General features: G+C 38.1%; 1 protein-coding gene across 3 annotated transcripts in view; it reads left to right on the forward strand.

The window, feature by feature from the left end:
- The first annotated feature begins 2,693 nt into the window (after positions 1–2,693).
- The window catches only part of LOC137503065 (uncharacterized), a 48,545-nt gene continuing 29,281 nt past the window's right edge, over positions 2,694–21,957 (forward strand). Inside the window, exons 1-3 of one of the 3 annotated variants that reach the window (XM_068230491.1) lie at positions 2,694–2,796; positions 4,358–4,487; positions 15,178–15,273. In XM_068230491.1, the coding sequence (XP_068086592.1) occupies positions 4,410–4,487; positions 15,178–15,273 (174 nt within the window). In that variant the 5' untranslated portion in view covers positions 2,694–2,796; positions 4,358–4,409. Of the gene's footprint in view, positions 2,797–2,925; positions 3,007–3,262; positions 3,333–4,357; positions 4,488–15,177; positions 15,274–21,957 lie in introns of those variants that run through there. The other 2 variants (XM_068230492.1, XM_068230493.1) reach the window with 2 other exon arrangements.

The raw sequence follows: 21,957 nt of genomic DNA on the forward strand, positions 1-21,957 counted from the left end.
AAGCAGCGTTTCTGAAGTGTTTCGATCTGTATAAACGGTTGTAACAATGCTAAGACTGTGATCGCAGTGGAATGCCAATTCCATATATTCATGTTATCTATGATAACAATAACAAGGGGGCTCTAATTGTTACAGACTCGAACATTAAAGCGTGATGATTACAAGAAATATGCCCGTTGTTACAGCAATATTGGGAAACTATATACACTGTCAACAACACAAACAGCAAATGTTAGGAAACTGTCCACAACACCAACAGCATAGTAAATGTTCTCCTCCAAGTGCCAGGAGCTGACAAATTCCACGTTAACATTAGATACGCTATATAAATTAACGAGCCTGTATATTAACATTCTTAGCACTGGTTTCATATACAACATAATAAAGAGCCTTTCATAAAAAATAGGTATGTTATACACAAAGAATAATGCTAATATTTTTAAAAAAGAACATCAAACACACTCTATAGCATCAGTGGAATTTCTTTGCTTTTCATCTTTTTTTATCGGTATTGTATTAACTGAAACCCGATCTCTTGAATGTCTTACTTTTGTTTAAAGCGTCCATTCGAATAAAAGAACGGCTTCTCGCGAAGCAACTTGTAAGCGCATAGATTTCGGGGAATTTCTTCTTCAGGATATCCGTAAGGTTTATGATGATGTTAGAACCCTCTTTCAGTTGTTACCCGTGGTAAAATTTGAACTCTCTTTCCATCTGCACCATAGTGGAGTACCATCGCTCTGTAGGCTGCATCAAACTGTCTCTAGAAGTTTTTGAAATCTAATTGCCACCTTTTGTATGTTGACCTGTTTTCTCTTTCTGTATCGAGGTTCTTCTTCTTTACCCTAAAAGCTATACAGCCAGTGAAATCTTTAAGCAGCTCATCACGATCCTTGGTTTCGCGACTGTCCTCGACCTGTTTTACTAGCTCTTCAAGGGCTTTAACGAACCCTTGCTCATCATCCAGTAAAGAATAGGATGTTGTGGGCTCAACGATGGCCTTCTTTAAAAAAAATATTTGTTCTTGGCGTCGACTTCTGTAGATCTTTTGCCACTACGTTCACCATATGATAGGAACCTGCGCGTACGGTAAGTGTAATTGCGGAAGTGTAGAGTGTTGAATGTGAGAAAGGAAGGTTAAGGACGACACAAACACCCAGTCCCCTGGCGAGGTATATTATTTACAATTAAAAACCCTTGACCCGGCCGGGAATCGAACCCGGGGCCGCTGGGTGACAGGCGAACGCGTTGCCCCCCGATATCCACGGAGTTCATCAGTATCATGTAACATATTTGGACGTAATGTTTCATAATCTTCCGGAGGACAGTTTGAATTTCTTATCGCCTCGGAAGCATTGAGGCTGATAGCAATGATTTCACCTTTTGCGTCACAGCTGTCGGAAGAGGATGGTCATGAAGTCTCCCGAACCCTCGAAGCTCAGAAAGATAGCTTTCGATAATGTCTTGATTACTTCTGTCACCATTTATTTAGGCCAGTGGCTTTAAGGAATACATGAAAGTGTACGTTTCGTTCCTTCGCGTGCCTGCTATGTTTTGTGCAGCCTGCACTAGCATGACAAACCATACTGAAAAGTGTACACTATTACTGATTTTTATGTTTCATCACATAAAATAAACACACACGGTTTCTTATATACCACAGATATGTTACTATCGTGTACTATTAGCACCTAGCTTCTGCGTGCACAGCGATTCTTATTCGGATGATGTTATTCTCTATAGAGTGATAAATAAGTTACAAGATTGTGAGCAACTGCAACGTGACCTCGAAAATTTTGTGAGATGGACAGCAGGCAATGGTATGTTGATAAACGGGGCTAAAAGTCAGGTTGTGAGTTTCACAAATAAGAAAAGTCCTCTCAGTTTTAATTACTGCGTTGATGGGGTGAAAGTTCCTTTTGGGGATCATTGTAAGTATCTAGGTGTTAATATAAGGAAAGATCTTCACTGGGGTAATCACATAAATGGGATTGTAAATAAAGGGTACCGATCTCTGCACATGGTTATGAGGGTGTTTAGGGGTTGTAGTAAGGATGTAAAGGAGAGTGCATATAAGTCTCTGGTAAGACCCCAACTAGAGTATGGTTCCAGTGTATGGGACCCTCACCAGGATTACCTGATTCAAGAACTGGAAAAAATCCAAAGAAAAGCAGCTCGATTTGTTCTGGGTGATTTCCGACAAAAGAGTAGCGTTACAAAAATGTTGCAATGTTTGGGTTGGGAAGAATTGAGAGAAAGAAGAAGAGCTGCTCGACTAAGTGGTATGTTCCGAGCTGTCAGCGGAGAGATGGCATGGAATGACATTAGTAGACGAATAAGTTTGAATGGCGGCTATAAAAGTAGGAAAGATCACAATATGAAGATAAAGTTGGAATTCAAGAGGACAAACTGGGGCAAATATTCATTTATAGGAAGGGGAGTTAGGGATTGGAATAACTTACCAAGGGAGATGTTCAATAAATTTCCAATTTCTTTGAAATCATTTCGGAAAAGGCTAGGAAAGCAACAGATAGGGAATCTGCCACCTGGGCGACTGCCCTAAATGCAGATCAGTATTGATTGATTGACTACCTCATTCAGGGCAGATTCAACGCGAGGGTCCTGCGTGACGTCACAGCTCTGCTTTGCTACTGCGCAGCTCTCTCGTGATCCCTACCTTGTATTCTACGTACCTTGGGAAGAGCCAACACGGGAGTGTCCGTTACGGGCATATAGACGGCCAGAAAACAGACTAGGAAGAAGAAAGAGAAGCACAGGAAGTAGAAGAAGAAGAAGGTACCGTACTCTACTGAGTAAATGATCGAGCCTTGAACATTACCGACAATATGTAATTTCTTCAGCTTAGCCCGGTTGTATCTGCGGTAGCTGGAGTTGCTAATGCCGCGTGATTTTTGAGATGAAAATCCTAACGTGGTATCGACGGGGATTCGATCCTCAGCTTTTCCAGCTGAGAAGCCGGCAGCTAAACTAATCACGCCCATACCGGTAATAATAATAATAATAATAATAATAATAATAATAATAATAATAATAATAATAATAATAATAATAATTATTATTATTATTATTATAATTGTACCATTTTATTTCTGTTATACGAAGTTTTGGATCACAAAATTCAGTCAGTTGATCTCTCCTTCCATGGACCTGCTGTCGTATTACTTTTCTGCCCTGAAGCAACTGACGTCAAAGTTGTGTTTTACCGTCTGTTTACCCGCGGAGAGGTTCCTTCTCTCTTTGGGCCAAACATAGCGGTACATAACACCCAGTGCTCTTTTCAAGAAATGCCGTATACTCTGGAGTTGTAACTGGTAATTCATCCTTTCCTAAATTCATCCCGTTCTACTGACTGATACAAATCAATCCGTTCTTCAAAAGTTCGTTCTAAGTGATTAAACTACTGTAAATTAAAATATCAGGTTTTGTCTCGAAGTGTGAGGTATGTTATTACAAAGACGCGTGTTGGCCAGTTGTACAGCTTATTCCGTTAATTTATTGTGTTACAGATTTTCTTCATTGAGGAATTGTGATTTCTATCATTTACACTGTGTCCACAATCTCTATTCTCGGCAATGTTCAAGTTCAATAATTTACTTTTTGCGAAAATTATAGATCACAATTGAGAACATTAAGAAGTTAATAAGTTACTAATCTTTCTTAGTTTCAGCATTCTACATATTTTTAATATTTTTAATTTTCTTAAATTTTATTTTTACTTAAACATTAAAACTGTATACGCATATAACTAGCTTTCTCTTTGAAAACTCTTGGCCTTTGTGTCACAAGTGCCGGCAAATCTGTCCCTCGTGTGTTGTAGCAATATAACGTGTATCTAAATTTTTTGGACAGAGGAATTTTTCTAAAGGGCTACGCAGGTGAAAAATTGCGGATATTAGTTTCAGAAAGAAATTACAATATGTAGTGCATAATCTTAATTATTATTTTGCTGTGTTATTTACCTCTGTTTGCAATTTAATAGTGACGCTGTGAATGTTGAGTTGTTCTTTACAATGTAGGCTGCGAAATATGGTAGTAGGGTTCGAAATTTTGAGAAGTTTCCGTTTACGATATCTGTAAAATTATCATATGTAGAATTCTTGTTATGGTTATCAGTGTTGTTATGGCGATTCTTCTGCATAGTATTAGTCATAGAAAACTTGAGGTCCTATAGGTATGATCACAATAATAACAGTCATGTAAAATTTTGAGTCTTTTTGGTATGTTCATAATATTGATGGTCATGTAAATTTTCAAGCATAATGCTTAGTCTGTTGACAGATAACCTAAGTAGCAATGACAGCAATAAGGTAATATATTTCTCTGGCCTGTGTTTTAGTGTAAAATCATTGGAAGTAATCAACAACCCCAGTTCCTTCTAACTACTTCAGATGCAGTGTGAAATGGACCAGGAAGTAAAAATCAAAGAGGAACCAGCCTGGCTTGAAGGAACAACAAATGCATCACTTGTGAGTCTCATGGCAAATAACTTTATAGTGATCAGAATTTAACCCTTAGTAGCTGAATAAGTTTGGCAGGAGCATAATTTACTATGTGCTTCCCCAATATTAACCTGAGCACTCACCATTTGCTGCATGGACATCTAGGAAAGGTATGTCTGTGTTTTGTTTCTTTGTTGGGAATATGTGATAATGTGCTACACAAGGCAGCCAACTCTTAGGAACTACAAACAACAGTATTGATGTACATCTATGGGTCCAACTAGTGACAAAAACAAGGAAAGGGAAGCATTTATTTATGAACAACACAGGCGATTAGCCCCAATACATGTTCACAATAGAGCATAATACTAACTAACTACTACTACTACTATCCGGCCATGTCATCACCCTTGGTGAGAGAAAGGCCACCATCCCGTCGATGACATGGCCGGCCCTCTCCCTGGGGTCTAACTATGGACCCCCATAATCCTCACAGATGACAATGTGATTCCCTCTCACCAATCCAATGCGGCCCATCCACTAAACTGGCGCCGCTCCCTTCTCCTATTCCCCTATTCCCATCTTATCTTCTTAACTCTAATCTGCGTGGGCCCCTCCCACCCCTTCTTCATTTGGAATGGGCCCACCCCCACTCCGTCTTTATACATGACTAGGGAGAGAAAACCACATGCCATCCTGCACTCCTTTGGGCGCGCCATGAAGTCCATCAGATGCTCCGGAAACGTGCCTTCAAATATAGGTCACCATGGCAGCCATCCTTTTTTCCCCATGGCACGTCCATACTTCCCTCCTAAAAAAATACTCAATTCCTAAGCCACCCGACACTATCACGTCAAATAAATAATTAGATGAAAAAATAAATAAATAACTAAATATAAAATACCCCCTACCCACATATAAAATAATAATAGTGATGTCAATAATAATAATAATAATAATAATAATAATAATAATAATGGTAATAATCATAATAATAAAGTAATAATAATAATATTAATAATCAACTGGCCAACGGTAGATTCCCTCTATGAACCGTTTGACTTACTTACAGTAAATAATAAACTTAAAATATCACATATGCGATGCCGGAGCAAGACTACACCTTCCACCAACTGTCCTCGTTTACTCAGCACATTCCCACACCACCATTGTTTTTCTGCTTGACCTACTCTGCTTAGGTGTGCTCAGGCCAACCATGCCTATGTTTACCTTACACCTCACCTGTCGCAACTTATTCTTGCTTAACCATGCTTGATCCACTTCAGGACTGCAAAACCACAATTTGCTTACTCTCACACATACACATAGACCGCTATGCACTACCTCTCTAATTACAATCTAATTAACAGACATACTTCTACTCTCTCCACATTTTAACAATGAATACCGCATAATACCTATTCCACTCTCACATATACATATAGGTCCCTATGCACTACTTCTCCTCTGAAATACACTATAATTAAAAGACATACCTCTACTATCATTTCTCCCTCTCCACATTTTAGCAATAAATACCTCATAGACCCCTCCGTCTCCACAATTTCGCCACAAATAGATTTATATATTACAACAATACATATTCAGCACTTACGTCTCCTACAATGTAATCTAAACCAAAACAGACAAAATATCACTACTTCTCAGCATTGAATAATCCTCATACCCTACACAAATGCTACATCAATAATAACTAAATTTAACTACCCAGCCAACTTTTCTTACCCTACACAAGTACTCTATATACCAATGTCCAAACCCTACCAACCATTCTCTCTTCTCATCTCTACTTTCAGTAACCAAACCACCTACTACTGTTTTTTACTTCTAGTAACTACCCCCCTCTCATATCCACTTGTACCCCACATTTCTGTCAGATCTCTGTTCCTGTATCTGGCCCTACTCTGGTCGAGGCTCCCCAAGTTCAACCTTGCCATTACCTTTTTACCTTGCGCTTCCCTTACTTCACTGCATACACTTCCTTTACTTCCCTCTTCACTGCAAATAGCCATATTCTCACTTCGCCTCTCTACCAGCACTTCTTCACTCCAAACACTGTTATTGGTCACTTTAGCACTTGGCACTTCTCCCTGCCTCTCTTCACACGGTACACTGTTACTTCTGGTATTTTGCCTATCATCTCCACTAATCGCTGCACTACTCTCTTTTTCTTCGGCCTGCTTTGACTTCATCCCTACGTCCATCCTCAGCACACTGTTATTTGTATTTCGCCTCACTTGCCTACAGTTTATTGCACTACTCTCCTTTTCCTGATCTTGTTTTAACTTCAATTCTAAATCCATCAATCTATCCACAGACAAGATCCTCTTCCAGCTTCTGTCTGACACCACTAGATTTTGACCTCTAATAGTTGCCTTCAGCCCCTGTTTTACAGCCAGTATCTTGTGTTTTCTGAGTATCCTCTCGTTTCTGATCGCGTCACTTCCCACGTCTCTCTTTATCCATATTTTCTCCCTCTGTAGTTTCCCGCATTTGTTAACACAACATCCGCCATCAACGTTGAAAACAATTGTAGCTTTATAGGCCTGTTGCCTCTAGTTCTCCCCACTCTCTGCACATCGTCAATATCTACTTCACTAAAATTTATTTTCATTTTCCCCTGTATTAGGTCCACTACTTTATAAGTTGTAAGTACTTTGCCTTCTCTCGACTCCTCAGGCACTCCATAAATAAACAAGCACTTCTTCCTTCTGTATAAAGTATTTGCTTCCACTTCTGCTTTCAGCTAGCAATTCTCCTCTTCAAGTCGTCCTACTTTTTCCCTTAATGCTACCACTTCCTCGGTGTTATTTCTCGCCTGTGCAGCCATGTCGTCCGTTTTTTCTCTTATCCATACTTCCATTTTTTCAATCTTACTGGTTTGTTCTTCAATCATCTCTTTTATTTGCCCGAAAGGGCAAACTTCTGTTAACACCTCTCTTACAGCTCTTTTCATTGCGTCCATATTTTCCCTTTCCTCATTTCTACTAGATGACGGGCCTGGGTTCAACTCGACCCCCCCAGTACATAGTAAAATTATAATCACTGCTGCTGATAACAATAGTTCTCCTTTCCTCTCCATATCCATTTTACACCCACCTGGCTTCTTTTCTTCTTTCTTCATTTTCCTCTGCCATCTTCCTATCGTCACTCTGTACTGCTCTATACCAATCATTGTCGGCCCACTTCTCGGCGACCTTCCAACACTCCACACTCTCGAACTCCACTCCCCTCCCGGCACCTACAGCTCACTGCGACCTCCTTCGTCCGTGGCTTAGGCAAGACTGAACAAGGAAAGGGATTCTGGTGGCACATGTCCCCAGATTATGGTCTCCGAGTGGACAATTGGCCTCTAGCATTTACTAGGGAGACGGCAGTGCATTCTATGTTTGATAGTGGCAAGAAGCTGAATTAAAGTTGAGGACTTGATAGTGAAGGAACCTTGGTTAGGTCCAGCTACCAATGAAGTTGTGACAGGCAGTGTTTCAAGATCGAGGCATCAGGGCATTTCATGAGCTAAGTACCCTTCAAATGACTGTTTATTGATTACCTCTGGTGTTTATTGAAATGGATTTCTGTAGGTTATATGGTTATGTTTTTATTCTCCATGGTTTGGTAATGGTTATCGTTGTGGGATTAACGTAATTTCCTATCATACATTAGCCAATTGCAGTGCTAGTAGCTGTTGAACTGAAGGACAATTATGGGTGCTGGATTTAATTAGGTTATGGCCAGAAGGTCTTTGGCTGTCATCGTGAACATATTTTTCCTCCAAAAGAAATTCTAGGTATGATTTGCATCATTTAAACTTCTTTACAGTGTTACTAATGTTAAGTGATCTCATAGTAAAACTCTGCCTGAGCAGTTAACTGCCACTTTAGCACGTCTAAAGCAAACACTCTTATGAAGGCAGAGAAGCTGTGAAGTAATTTTGGAGAAGAAGCGAGATATTTTCATCATTTTTCCTTGCCCTGTCTGTTGCTACTGTAAACACAGCCCATTGCAATCTTCCGAATGTGTGCTTTCAGTTCAGTGGCTCTTCATCTGTTAGCTTACATGGTGATGTGATAACATTCTACTTTCTTGTTGGCGAGTGTAATTCGGGTCCGTTCTAGAGGTGTTTGATGAAGCTGAATTATCCCAGCATATGTCTGTAGTTATACTGGCATGAAAGTGAATTCGTACACATCATTCTTGCACCTCAGAGACTTTGAAAACCTTGAGAGTTGGAAGAAGGACGTTCAATGAGTAACTGTGACTTGACAATAATAATCTATTCCCAAAAATGTGAACTGCTAATTTATAGATGTGATATTGTCCAGGAGTTTTTTCAAGGTGAAATTCTGCAGTTTATGCACACTGTTCCCTCAATAGATGTGTGCTGGTTGAGTTCTAAATTACGGACACTACAGAAGAGAACGGTGTCTGGACACATCTGAGATGCGAGTGCACTGCTACTGAAGATCTCTACTTTTGACATTTCTTGTTATGTTCTATTCTTGGGTACATAGAAAAAACAATAGTTGTCATCAACAACAACGGAAATCAAGAACTACAACGTGACCATAAAAATGAATTTCAAACAAAATAAAACAAGCTATCAAGCAAACAGACTTTATTCTCACAAAACAAGAAAAAGAAAGCCTCACCATCAAAAATCCCAAACTATCCACACTAAGAGCCATCCCCAAAATACACAAAAACTCGTGTCCCTTTAGACCAATAGTAAATTTTAATGATTTGCCAAGTTACAATTTAGGCAAACAACTGAAAAAAAATCTTGAAAGAGAAAATCTTACTTAAAGAAGGCAGATAAATTAAAACCAGCCTAGAACTTATGAACCTCTTCCCGCCCGAAAGCACCCGACTGTTCACTTTGCCTTACGGTCCTTAGTGCCCAAAAATACCCAGCTGCATTATCTGCATACGAGTGCAATCTATGCAATAGTTTTGAATTTTTTGGTAGTGAATTGTTTATAATTCATTGATGAACATGCAGTACAATATACAAGGCTTAGGAAATAAAAGAAGAGTGAGAATTTGTCTTGAATTTGTCTAGGCAACGGTCTTGAACTTCCGCGAGTGCGGGTTAGCTGTTTAGTTCGTAAACATGACGGGATTGAATACTGCTGATATTGGAACTGAGCTGAATAAAGGCGAAAGAAATGACACAGAATCATTGTGCAGGTGTGGAGGTAAATTTTTAGTGAGTAAGTAACATATTGACGAAGATAATTGTAGTGATAACGGTGATATAAGTGAAAACGGTTATCTAGAAATCAGACCTGATGTTGATGTGGCTGCAATTCAGGTAACATAAACATTTTGTTTCGTTACTCGAATGATTATATGGATGATGTTGAACGTATCAATAATTTCAAAAGAGTATTATGAGAAATAGGTTATTTCTTTTTACATATGATAGGTGGAGACAATCTATTCAGTGGCATAATCAATTGCATATATATCAATGCAGCAATCAAACAGGTGTATTCCAGTAAAGTAGATACAGAATGGGAAGACACTTGCTAGAGGAAATGAAAGCTGATGTACGAGGTCACCATTGCACTTCCAGAATCACATCTCTATTGGCTTAGGGGCATTTAGACAACATGAGAATGTGACAACAGTATTGAGTATCACCAGCGCGGGTGGGAGGTTTGAACCAACAAACTTATGACTCAATGAATAGAGAAATGGACACGATGGTATGTTAAATGCAGTAAATGATGGTATGTTTGCTAATATTATTGAAAATGTGAATAGATTGTGATCAGTATTTTTGATAATATTTAACTTTTTCTGAAACAGTGTGCTCTGCTTCAATGTTTCCTAATTAATAGGTTGAAACCTGGGGATAAGTGGAGCGAAAATGTGGGTGGTCAAGGGTTAAAGATACACTTTGACAGCACTAACATGTACACCAATGTACCAATAGATAAATCCATTAAAATTATCGAAAATCTTCATAAAGAAAACACTTTACTTCAGGAAACCAAAAAAATAATTAGCCTTTTTAGAACAATGCTACACCAAAATTGCTTTGCATTCACTGACAGTGTCAATTGCCAAAAAGAAGGGTTAGCCATGGGCTCACCATTATAAGGTATAATAGTATCAAACATTTTTTGAATAACTTTGAAAACACATTCTGAACGTATCAGCATTCAAAAGGAATCTTATACTGGAGCAGATATGGAGGTGACATCATGTGCATATATGATAATGACTTCACTAATGCACACCAGTTATTAAACACACTAAATTCTTTACAATATTCCATCAGCTTCACAATGGAGCAAGAATCTAACATGAAAATAAACTATTTAGACATCACAATCAGCAGGAATAATGACAATCTGTCTTACAAAGTATACAGAAAGCCCACTCAGACGTTGCATGCATGAATCTAACCACCCATACACACTAAGAATAACAGGATTGAATACAATGATACACAGCTATTTCCATACCAATGAGCAGAATGGATTTCAATAAAGAGGTACAAATCATTAAACAAATCATGAAAGAAGACAACCACCCTCTAGGCACAGTAGATAAAATATTAAGCAAACAAAAGGAAAATCCTCGGAAAACCACCACACTTGGTTCTCAACTACACATAAAAAGTAGCTAATATCTTTTTTGGAAACAAGGTTTATAAAGTAACCTTTAGAATGAACAACACACTGCAGAGACACAGCAACAAGTGCACCTAAACAAAAAAGACCCTTTCTCAAAGTCAGGAGTCTATGAACTCAAGTGCCAAGAACTTAACTCTAATGCCACCTATATAGGTCAGACAAAACAAAATTTCTACACAAGATTTAAAGATCACATTAAACGCAATCAGATATAATCGGCATTCAGTCTTTGGGGAACACATATACGACAGTTCACACTGTTTCACAGACATCAACACAGATCTAAAATTTTACACATCGAAAATAAAATAAAATCTTCCAATATAAGGGAAGCAATCGAGATCTACTTTGCAAAATATGCTAACGTAACCAGCTTAAATGACCATACATACTTAAAAAATTCTGCACACATTGCTCTACTCACATAATATGTGGACAATATTTACTCATTAAATTGGTGTTTATGACATTAATTTCCTATAGATATTCTCTATTTCAATTCCATACATTATTTAGCTAAAATAATTAAGTTGCATTCATCCATCGTATATAAAAGTACATTATAACATGAAGTAGGTTAATAACCTTCTCTCCCCTCTCCAGTGTTGAAAGAGTGTTCCACTCACTCCGTCCTGCTTCCCCCTCTCTTCTCCATGGTACAGTATGCTAGATTTTAACATCCAGTAGGAGGGATCCACAATGTTCGGCACTCGCCTCCCATGCCTCCCTTCCCCTCTCCGTAAGTTGTGTGCTGTACTCAAAACTTTCCATTTGCCTCTTGATGACCACAGTCCTGAAATAGTATTTGGTAACACCAGACTTGGCATCGGTAGTCTAGATAAGTTCAGACGTTTTCTCATTATATTAATACTTGTAAGTTTCTAATTTGTCAATACTGGTTCATATTATCACTAAACTCTCTATCATTGACAAGTTTATGCAACATAAACAATGCTGTATATATATTCATGTTTTATGTGATTTCATAAAATCTGAGGATGATCTTGCAGAATGAAACATGTCATTCTTTGTATAATAGTGTGTATTTTTTACAGGTATGTTTGTAGTATAAGAATTTTATGTTAAAATTGTGTGTTTGACAAACTAGAAAGTTTTTATGTTACATTTAACTAAGTCTACAATGGAAAGTATGGCTTCATCTTTAACAAACTCTCCAATTTGTGCATCATTTTATCTTTTTTTCCTTAGTTCGGCTACTGTTCGATTTCTTACATATTAAATGGGATATGTGAATATATTCTAGAATTTTATACTTTAATTTGTATTTATTAGTAAATTAACTTATAATAAAATGTAAGCTATTGATCACAGTCCCTCCTGCACCCCTGTAGTGTCAAAATGTTTCATGAATCCAAGTGAAAAATTTAAAGGTCTCGTAGTACGAGGGCCATCCGATAAATAAGTTTCCCTATTTTACAAAAAATACAAGCGGGCTATCTACACTTTTGCTGGCCCTGCGGGGTAGGGGTAGCATGCCTGGCTCTTACCCGGAGGCCCCGGGTTCGATTCCCGGCGAGGTCAGGGATATTTTTACCTGCATCTGAGGGCTGGTTGGAGGTCTACTCACCCTACGTGATTAAAATTGAGGAGCTATCTGATGGTGTAATGGCGGCCCTGGTCTAGAACGCAGAGAATAATGTCACGGCATGGTTTTTGGTTTTATTTATACTTGTGAAATATTTAATTTTTATTCTACAACTCATGCACTACTTCCCACATAATCACCATTTCAGTCCAAGCACTTTTACTATCTTGGCAGCAGTTTATTGATACCTTCATCATACCGGGTCGGGTCCTGTCTCTGTAGACAGCGGTTCACTTCCTCTTCCACCTCTTCATCAGTTGCAAACCGCTTACCTCCAAGGTGCAGCTTGAGTTGGGGATAGAGATAGAAATCACTCGGGGCAAGTTTCGCAGAATAAGGTGGAAGGGGAAAATGGTCCCATTAGGAGTTCTGCAGCAAATCGTGCATCCTTTGAGCTGAATGGGGTGCTTGTTGCCATGAAAGAGCAACATTTTCTGAGACAAGACCAGAACGTTTTTGTTGGATGTCAACTCCGAGCTTCGTGAGGACCGTGCAGGACCTCTCATGTGTGACCACAGTGCATTGAGGCAGTCAGTCAACCAATACAACATCATTACAGTCCCAAAAGACTGTAGCCAAAACTTTGCCCACGGAGGCTGAGGTCTAACCGGGCAAGTTGGCCATGCAGTTAGGGCCACATAGCTGTGAGCTTGCATCTGGGAGATAGTCGGTTCGACCCCCACTGTCGGCAGCCTTGAAGGTAGTATTCCGTGGTTTCCCATTTTCATACTAGGTAAGTATTTGGGCTGTACCTTAATTGAGGCCACGGCTGCTTCCTTCCTGCTTCTAGGCCTTTGCTCTCCCATCGTCGACATAAGACCTATTTGTGTCAGTGCGATATAAAGTAAATTGTAAAAAAGACGCTGAGGTGTTGGCTCTTTTTTTTAAGGGCACGTTTGCCAGGTTTCTTCCATAGCATGCTTTGTGGTTTTGTTTCTAGAGTTGAATAATGCACTCTGCTTTCATCTCCAGTAACAGTGCAGGAAAATATATGATCTCCCTCTCTTTGAAGCATTTGCAGGAAAGCTCAGGCTACCTCGTTCTGTTGTTGCTTGTGAGCATCACTAAGCAAACGTGGGACCCATCTTGCAGAGACTTTTGAATACCGCAGGACATCCGACAATATCATTGCAATAGAGGACCGCCCAGTTTCCATGCCAGGAGGCAGTAGATTCATTATCTCACCGGTGCAGATGCGTTAATCTTTGTCCACCACGTTCCGAACTGCAACAGTGGCTGTATTGCCTGTAGCAGTAATGGGCCTGGCACTGCACTTGTCATCATGCACATCTTGCTGTCGTTCCAGGAACCATGAATGCCAGCATGCATCTTTCACTATAAACTCGCTCCAAATGGCGATGAATATTGGTAGCCATTTCATTTTTTGCCATGAAAAAGCGAATAACAGAACGGAGTTTACAAGTGGACGCGCTTTTAAGTGGTAGCTCCATGGCAGCTGGCACCGTACTGGTGAACACAGAGCAACCACTTGCTGCTGAAGATCACGTTACCCCAGCCATACCCCAATGAAAGTTCCTGCTGTACCAACTTAATTCTAAAACATATGATCTGCAGAGAAAAAATAGGGAAACTTTTATATTGGATGACCTTCGTAGATCATGAAAGAGCTTCTGTAACTGCAGATGTACACTCCAACACTGATGGTGTTCTCATCCCCACAGTTCTTCACAGAACACTGCATAACATCCTTGTAGTAGTAAAACATTTCATTTGTAGTTGCTTTATGTTTGACCTGCATCACATCTTTCCCTGGTCTATGACTGTGATAAGCCTGCTTCTTTCATGTTCGTTTTTTATTTTTACACTTGGAAGAATTGATATATGCTGTTTGAGACAGAACTGTCTCAATGCAGTATTTAGCCCCTGTGAGCTTGGCAAAACCAGATGATAGAATGTGATTAAAATGTTTCAAGGGAATTTGATCTGTCTGTAAACAAAATGTATGTTAAGAACATAGTATTAATATTTATCACTGTATGGCGAAAGATTTAGAAGAGTTTTAATACTTGGATGTGATTCAAACAACCTCAATGATTTGATTGACATAATTGGATACATGAAAACTGTTAATATAATTTAGTGTTTATGTCTATGGCAGATTCCCTTGAAAATTTTGTGCGGGATGGTCCCAGTTCCATCTCTGGTAGAATATCTTCTGATATGGCTAGAAAATTCTTCTCACTTTATATTTGGTTCTCAGTCTCATGCTTTCTCTGACATTAGGTTTGAGCAAGGATAATAACACCATTCTCAGTGCAGCCTTTGGTTTTGAAAATCCTCTGCTGGTAGAAATCTGCCTTAAATATTAGTGAAATTTTGAAAGTAACTGAATACTTCAAAGTAATAAATTATCATGCTCATTTGTTGGTGACAGTATTTGTAGATGTGTATTATGTACATAACTTATGTATCTTATTTTCCACAGGAAAATATTGAACATGTATCAGAAATGATACCTCTAAACAAAGAAGCTAAATCAGAGTTAACAGAGCCAGGGCCAATGCAGGAAAACTCATTTGAGGTAATGTACATAATTTGATAAGACATTGTTAGGTATTGAAAATAGAAAATTGCTGAACAGATATCAGTGGTTGACCCTTCATTTCAATGCATATGATTGATAGTCCTGCGGAAAGTACACTTTTTTATGAGATTGACTTTTTACTTACCTAATTTTCACTTTCCTTCATGTTCTTTAAGATCTTGCATTATGTATCACGCAGCAGTTGGGATAGATCCAAAGACCTCTACTGTATATCATTTGGGACGTGGTATCATTGCTACTAATATTTTGACTTCGTAAATATTTTCAGACACGGAGTTGCTATAAGGAGCACATTTTTGTTACTGTTCCTGGATATTTTACTAGTTGTTCCATGTGAAATACCTTTGTAATCTTGTTGATTATATTAATTATTGACTTCTAGATAATACAGTTATTTGTAGATACAAATTGCCGGTGATTGCTTGGTTACTGTCAGAATTCACTTACATACTACACACATTGTAGCCATATTGTGGCAAGTAAAAAACATTCTTATTCTTCTAATGTGGTCTGTGATGATACTAGTCTATGGTGACTTATGATATTACTTAAACTTGCTCTAAATAAATGGGCACTTCAAGAGTGATATTGCCTTTCTGTTTCATATGTGTTTGTGAATAGGCTTTGTATGTTCCCCATTACTCACCTGAACATTTGTTACATGAATTAGGATACACATTTGATCACTGCCATCGTCCACTGCATAGCATGTGACTATGTTGTTATGGGGTATTTAACTGCCCATTTATTGGGATATTCAATTGAGAATCTCTTTCAGGAATTCTGGGTTGGCTGCTGAATATACAGCCATCTGGATAATGAGAGAGGAGGTATAATCATGATCAGGGAATATAGTCATTTTCTCTCCTATAAGGAAATTGGATGTACTTAGGTAAGAAGTATCAAAAGGGTCATCTTTTAACTTTAGTGAGTGGACATCATTGCTACTAATATTTTGACTTCGTATTTGACTCAGTCTCATACTGAGTTGTAAGAGTGGTAAGAGTGGTCCATTCTTTGTTGGTGAAGCAATAAGAATTCATCACTCTTCTAAGGTGATATATCAGACTGTTGACAGCTGCTTCTCGTTTTCCATCAAAGTTTAGTGCTGCAGGAGTGATGGAATGCCGTATCAGTTCCACGCCTGCAGTTGCAGGGAAGAGCTGGTTTTTTCTCAGGGTTGTTTTTCAGAAAGGCCTTGATTTCCTTACCTCTGTGAAAATAAGTCAACAAAGGGAGACGAGGAATGTAGTTGTTGTGAGATCAGGTATCATGTCTATGTAGAGAGACTTGGTAGCTAGGCAGTCTGGTCTTGTTTGATCTCACGCCGATGTTTATGAGAATTGGGCCAGCATAGTCTATTCTAGTGTTAAGAAATGGGTACACGCACACTTTGTGTATTTCGCGTTAATTGATCAGAAGTATCTGCATTCAACTTACGACTCTTGAGCCATAACTGCGCTACTTTACTGTCCCCCTTGCTGATGGGATCCAAAACTTGCCTCTCAGAGATGTGATTATGGGTTGTGTGCCAGGATGAAGTAGTTAAAGTTGCTCCGCCATGATAATTACATTTGTGAGATGATGGTATGGATACAGGATGATCTAATGTTGCCTCCCCACTAGAATTAGGATATTTTTCAGTCTTCCACCAACAAGAAGATGGCTTCCTGATCTATGAATGTGGTTATAATCTTTAATATGATTTGATAGTTTCCTACCAAGCTCAATAGTTGCTGTCGCTTAAGTGCGGACAGTATCCAGTATTCGGGAGATAGTAGGTTCGAACCCCACTGTCGGCAGCCCTGAAAATGGTTCTCCATGGTTTCCCATTTTCACACCAGTCAAATGCTGGGGCTTTACCTTAATTAAGGCTATGGCTGCTTCCTTCCCACTCCTAGCCCTTTCCTGTCCCATCGTTGCCGCAAGACCTATCTGTGTCGGTGCGGCGTAAAACAACTAGCAAAAAATAAGATAGTTCCCTACAGAACATTAATACAACATTTGAGTGGATGGTTCAACTCCAGTATGAACAGCGGAATTGAATTTCACTCCATGGGTTGTTTATAACAATCTGAGATAAATCAAAAACAATATGCAGCTACTCTCTGTACCTTTTTTAATCTTGAAACTTTTGTTATGAATAAGTCATCATGCAAGTCTCTAAGAACCATTTGTGGCATTTTTTTATCTAGGAGAATAATTCGATCATCACGTTTTCATTTATTCCTACTCAAGGGATCTTGATTCAACCATCTAGGACTATGCCAACAAACGGTATTGTTGACGATTATGTTAATTTGTGGTCGTCTGGACACTAAGTCAGTGGGTTTCTCCTTGGACGGCACATGGGCCACTCATTTGTATCTTTAGCAACTTCAAACTCGGAGCCTTTAATATTTTCTGTGAGTAGTCTTGTCAAGAGAAAGGCTCCACAAATCTTAGAGTTTGAATTGAGAGTAAAAAAAAAATTTTTTTAAAAAGCTTTGCTACCTTACGTCTTACACAGAGCAACATTTCATTTCTAAACGATCTGACATACACACGTAAATGCTATTTTTTGAGCCCGCAATCAGATGATTATAGAGAAGAGATGTTCTTGAGTGGATGGCTCTTCATTGTGTATGTAATTGAGACTTATGCCATTGTCAGTCTTGACTGAAGCATTGAAATTAACAAGTGTTTTTGCTGTTTTACTTGAATGATTTATGACAGGGTAATGTGGAATTTAATAGTGATTTTCTTCCTGCAGGTTTTCGCATTCCTTTCATGTTATCAAGTGATTTGAATTCTAACATGAATTTAATATATTTCTGGCAAAACTTCTTATTTAATTTCAGTCTTTTTTTTTCCATGTATGAGTAGAGATTGATGAGGCATAGGTTTTACCTTGTCAATTCACTTCCACCGCATTTGTCATTTACCACTGCTTTCTTCTTGGCATTTGACATGTGCACGCTGCTGCAGTAACGGGACTACAGTCAGCCGATTACCTGCATCAAACATGGATGACATCATCGGTTTTAGATTGTACACTCTACACACTTCATGGATGTTTTCGGCGTTTCTGGTGCCATGTGTCATGACTTTTCCTGTACCTCCCCTCTTCATGTGGTCTATATAAGTATTTGTCTTTACCTGTTACCTTGAGGCATTCTTTGAATGTTGAGAGAGGGCAACATCTTTGTGTTATGCTGGTGTAAATTTTCACACTGGTATGGGACTGATTATTGACCAAAAGGTATTGTAAACTGCACTTGATTCACAAGTGGCCTGATGACCGTATATGTTAGGCCCCTTTAACAACAAGCATCATCATCATCATCATCATCATCATCATCATCAAGACCCTCGAGTGGTAATATTTGATTATGTCCATAAAGGTGCAACTGTATGTCAGATTCCTTTATTTGGAAAGCTTTTGGAATTTATGTGAAAATGAACTTTCTGTGTGTCCATTCTCTCAAAAATTCTGGAAATCAAAATTTGTTTACATTTTTGAACTGCATAATAATCTTATCTTGAACTTGTTTACGCTTATATTTGCTAGTCATTTCAATTCTTACTGTATGCCCAGATTTTGTGATTCAAAATCAAAATCTCTTTATTTGCAAATGAGGTGTCTACCTCGGTGGCAAATGGTACACTAAAATACATTATTGTCAAGCACTAAATTTTAAATTAACGAGAGAAGAAGAAAATTTTTCTAGAATACAATAATATACAATTTACGCTAACAACTTTTTTCTATTAGACACACAGCTCATCCTTAATAAATTTATATTGTTTACAAAATTCTACTTATAATATCAACTGTATACTTACAAACACAGTCAACTCATATACAATATGTGGAATTACTTCAAATAATACTATACAACTGGTATAAGATTAAAATTTACATTGCATTTATTTACTTTTTTAAAAATCCATTTTGGAACCTAAGTAGCATAACGACCTGCTGCATCTTAACCAGAGCCCTTTTTGCCACCACTTTTCAGAGTTCCTGAAGGGCCTTCACAGCTACCGTAGCGGTCCCAGTGCCCTCGAAGTCCCCACTGTACTTCACCCCTACAGGCAGTCCTCTACTTTGGCTGTCCAAAATCCATGGACCAGGGGATTGAATTAATTTTTTCACACACATTTTTTACCTACAATAGCCTACACTGGTCGAATGCCCTCTAACATTTCATTTATTTTCTCTGTTGCTGTTTATTCTCTTCTTGAATATCTGTACAGATTTTGGAAAAGGATCAATCGCTTTTGCTAAAATTCCTTCTAATTTTATACTTGTGGTCAGTTCTGCCGATATAATTATTTTTCAACTGAAGCCTCTCATGGATATCTCCCCATGCTTCTTCTCCTGTATAGGCTCTATATAATCCTATAAGTCTAGTTTTCTCCCTTCTCTTACTTAAAGTTTCCCATCCAAGTTCCTCTAACAATCTGATACACTACTGTTTCTCCTAAAATCCCCTGTTACAAATCTTGCCGCTTTCCTCTGCACACTGTCTATTTCTTTTATTAGGTATTCTTGGTGAGGATCCCAAACACTGTTTGCATATTCCAATAATGGACGAACCATACTTAAGTAACTTTTTTCTTTTAATTCTTTGTTGCATTCTTTAAGTAGCCTCATTATGATATGTAACAATCTGTATGCTCTCCCAACAGTGTCATCAATATGATCCTTCCCGTGCAAATTACTTTCAAATCTCACACCTAAGTATTTGCACTTCCCATCTTTTTGGATAACTACCTCATCCAAAGTATATTCAAATTCAGTTTAAAGCTCCTGTTTGTAAATGTTGAACAGTTGATTTGTCTCCATTAACCTTCATATTATTTTCTTCAACCCATTGTTGGATACTCTCAAGGTCCCTTTGTAATTCTGAAAATTCCTCAATGTTATTTATTTCCCTATAAACAATTATGTCATCTGCATACAATCTTATTTATATGTTATATTGTTCCCTAAATCATTTGTATATATTTAAAAAAGTAACGGACCGATTATACTACCCTGTGCAATTCCCTTCCAAACTTTCTCTTCCTGTGATATATTATTTCCTACTTTGACTTTCTGAACCCTTGAATTTAGAAATGTTCTTATCCAACGTATAACCCGTACGTCCAATCCTATTCCCTCCAATTTATTTAATAATATTCCATGCTCCACTCTATCGAAGGCTTTGGAAAGATCTATGACTATGCAATCTAACTGGCCTCCTGAATCCAACTAATCTGATATGCCCTGCTGAAATCCCACCAGTTGTGCCTCACAAGAAAATTTCTTTCTAAATCCATACTGGCTCCTCATGAATCAATTTTTATCAATACATATCCCTCTGATGTACTTTGCTATTAAACTCTCCAGTATTTTACAAACTATACTGGTCAGGCTGATTGGTTTGTAGTTCTCTGGTTTCCTTTTATCACCCTTTCCTTTATAAATTGGTATTGTTATAGATTCCTTCCATTCTTTTGGTATTACACTATTATTTATGACATAGTCAAAGAGAAATTTTAAATAAGACACTATGTACCACCCCATTGTCTTTAATACCTCAACAGTAATTTGATCACTTCCTGCTGCTTTTCCTTGCTGAAACAATTGGATTTCTATGAAAATATCTTCATTTGTGAATGAGAAGCTTTTTGTTTCCCTATGAATCTCTCCCTCTCTATCTTCTGTTACGGTTTCCAATTCCTGACAATCTTCTACTGAATCTCTGAATTCCCTACTAAATAGATTTGCTTTCTCAGCATCTGTTAAATATTGTTCACCCCCTTCTCCCACCATTGTAGGAATTTGGATTCCACTTCTTTTTTGATTTCTAATATATGAATACAGCTTTTTCCATTTCCCTTTGTGGTCATTACCCTCTTGAAGTATGCCATTCATATATTTCTCTTTTGCTTCCTTTTTCACTCTATTCAGTTCCCTCATTAGCTGTTTTCTAGTTTCTCTATTCTCCCTACCCTCTTTCATTTTCCTGTTTACTATTTTACATTTTCTTTTTAATTTTCATATTTCTCTTGTATAATAAACAGGGTCTGAGGTCATTTTACCCTTCTTAACAGGTACAAATCTCTTCTCTCCTTCCCAAATTATTTCTTTAAATTTAGCCCAAAGTGTATCCACATTACTCCCTTCACTTATCCAAGAAATGAATTGTGATTTAAGGTAAGTCCCAAATTCATCAACTTTACTTTTTCTGTATAATTTCTTCTTGTCTTGTGTGACCCTCTTATTAAGCATTTCTGGTACAAGTCGTACATCCATTATTACAGCCTTATGGTCACCTATTCCTTCAATTACCTCAGTTTTATCAAAAATTTCCCATGGTTTAACCAAGAATACATGTAGCAAGTTATTGAGACGGGTCGGTTCTTGTACTACTTGTGTGAATCCTTCCTCCCAAATTAACTTATTTGCCAGTTTCTGTTCATGGGCTTCACTTGCAGCTCCATTACATTCAACTTCAGGCAAGTTTAGATCTCCCCCAATTATTACCATATCATTATTATCATTTTTATGAGTATAATCTATTATTTTCTCAAATATTTCTATGTCCCTTTCCTCTCTTCCAGGCCTATATGTTCCTATAATTCCCACCTCCTTCATATTATCACAAACAAATTTTATCCCTAATATTT

The sequence above is a fragment of the Anabrus simplex genome, chromosome X, assembly GCF_040414725.1.
Source record: "Anabrus simplex isolate iqAnaSimp1 chromosome X, ASM4041472v1, whole genome shotgun sequence".
In the NCBI taxonomy this organism is placed as follows: Eukaryota; Metazoa; Arthropoda; class Insecta; order Orthoptera; family Tettigoniidae; genus Anabrus; species Anabrus simplex.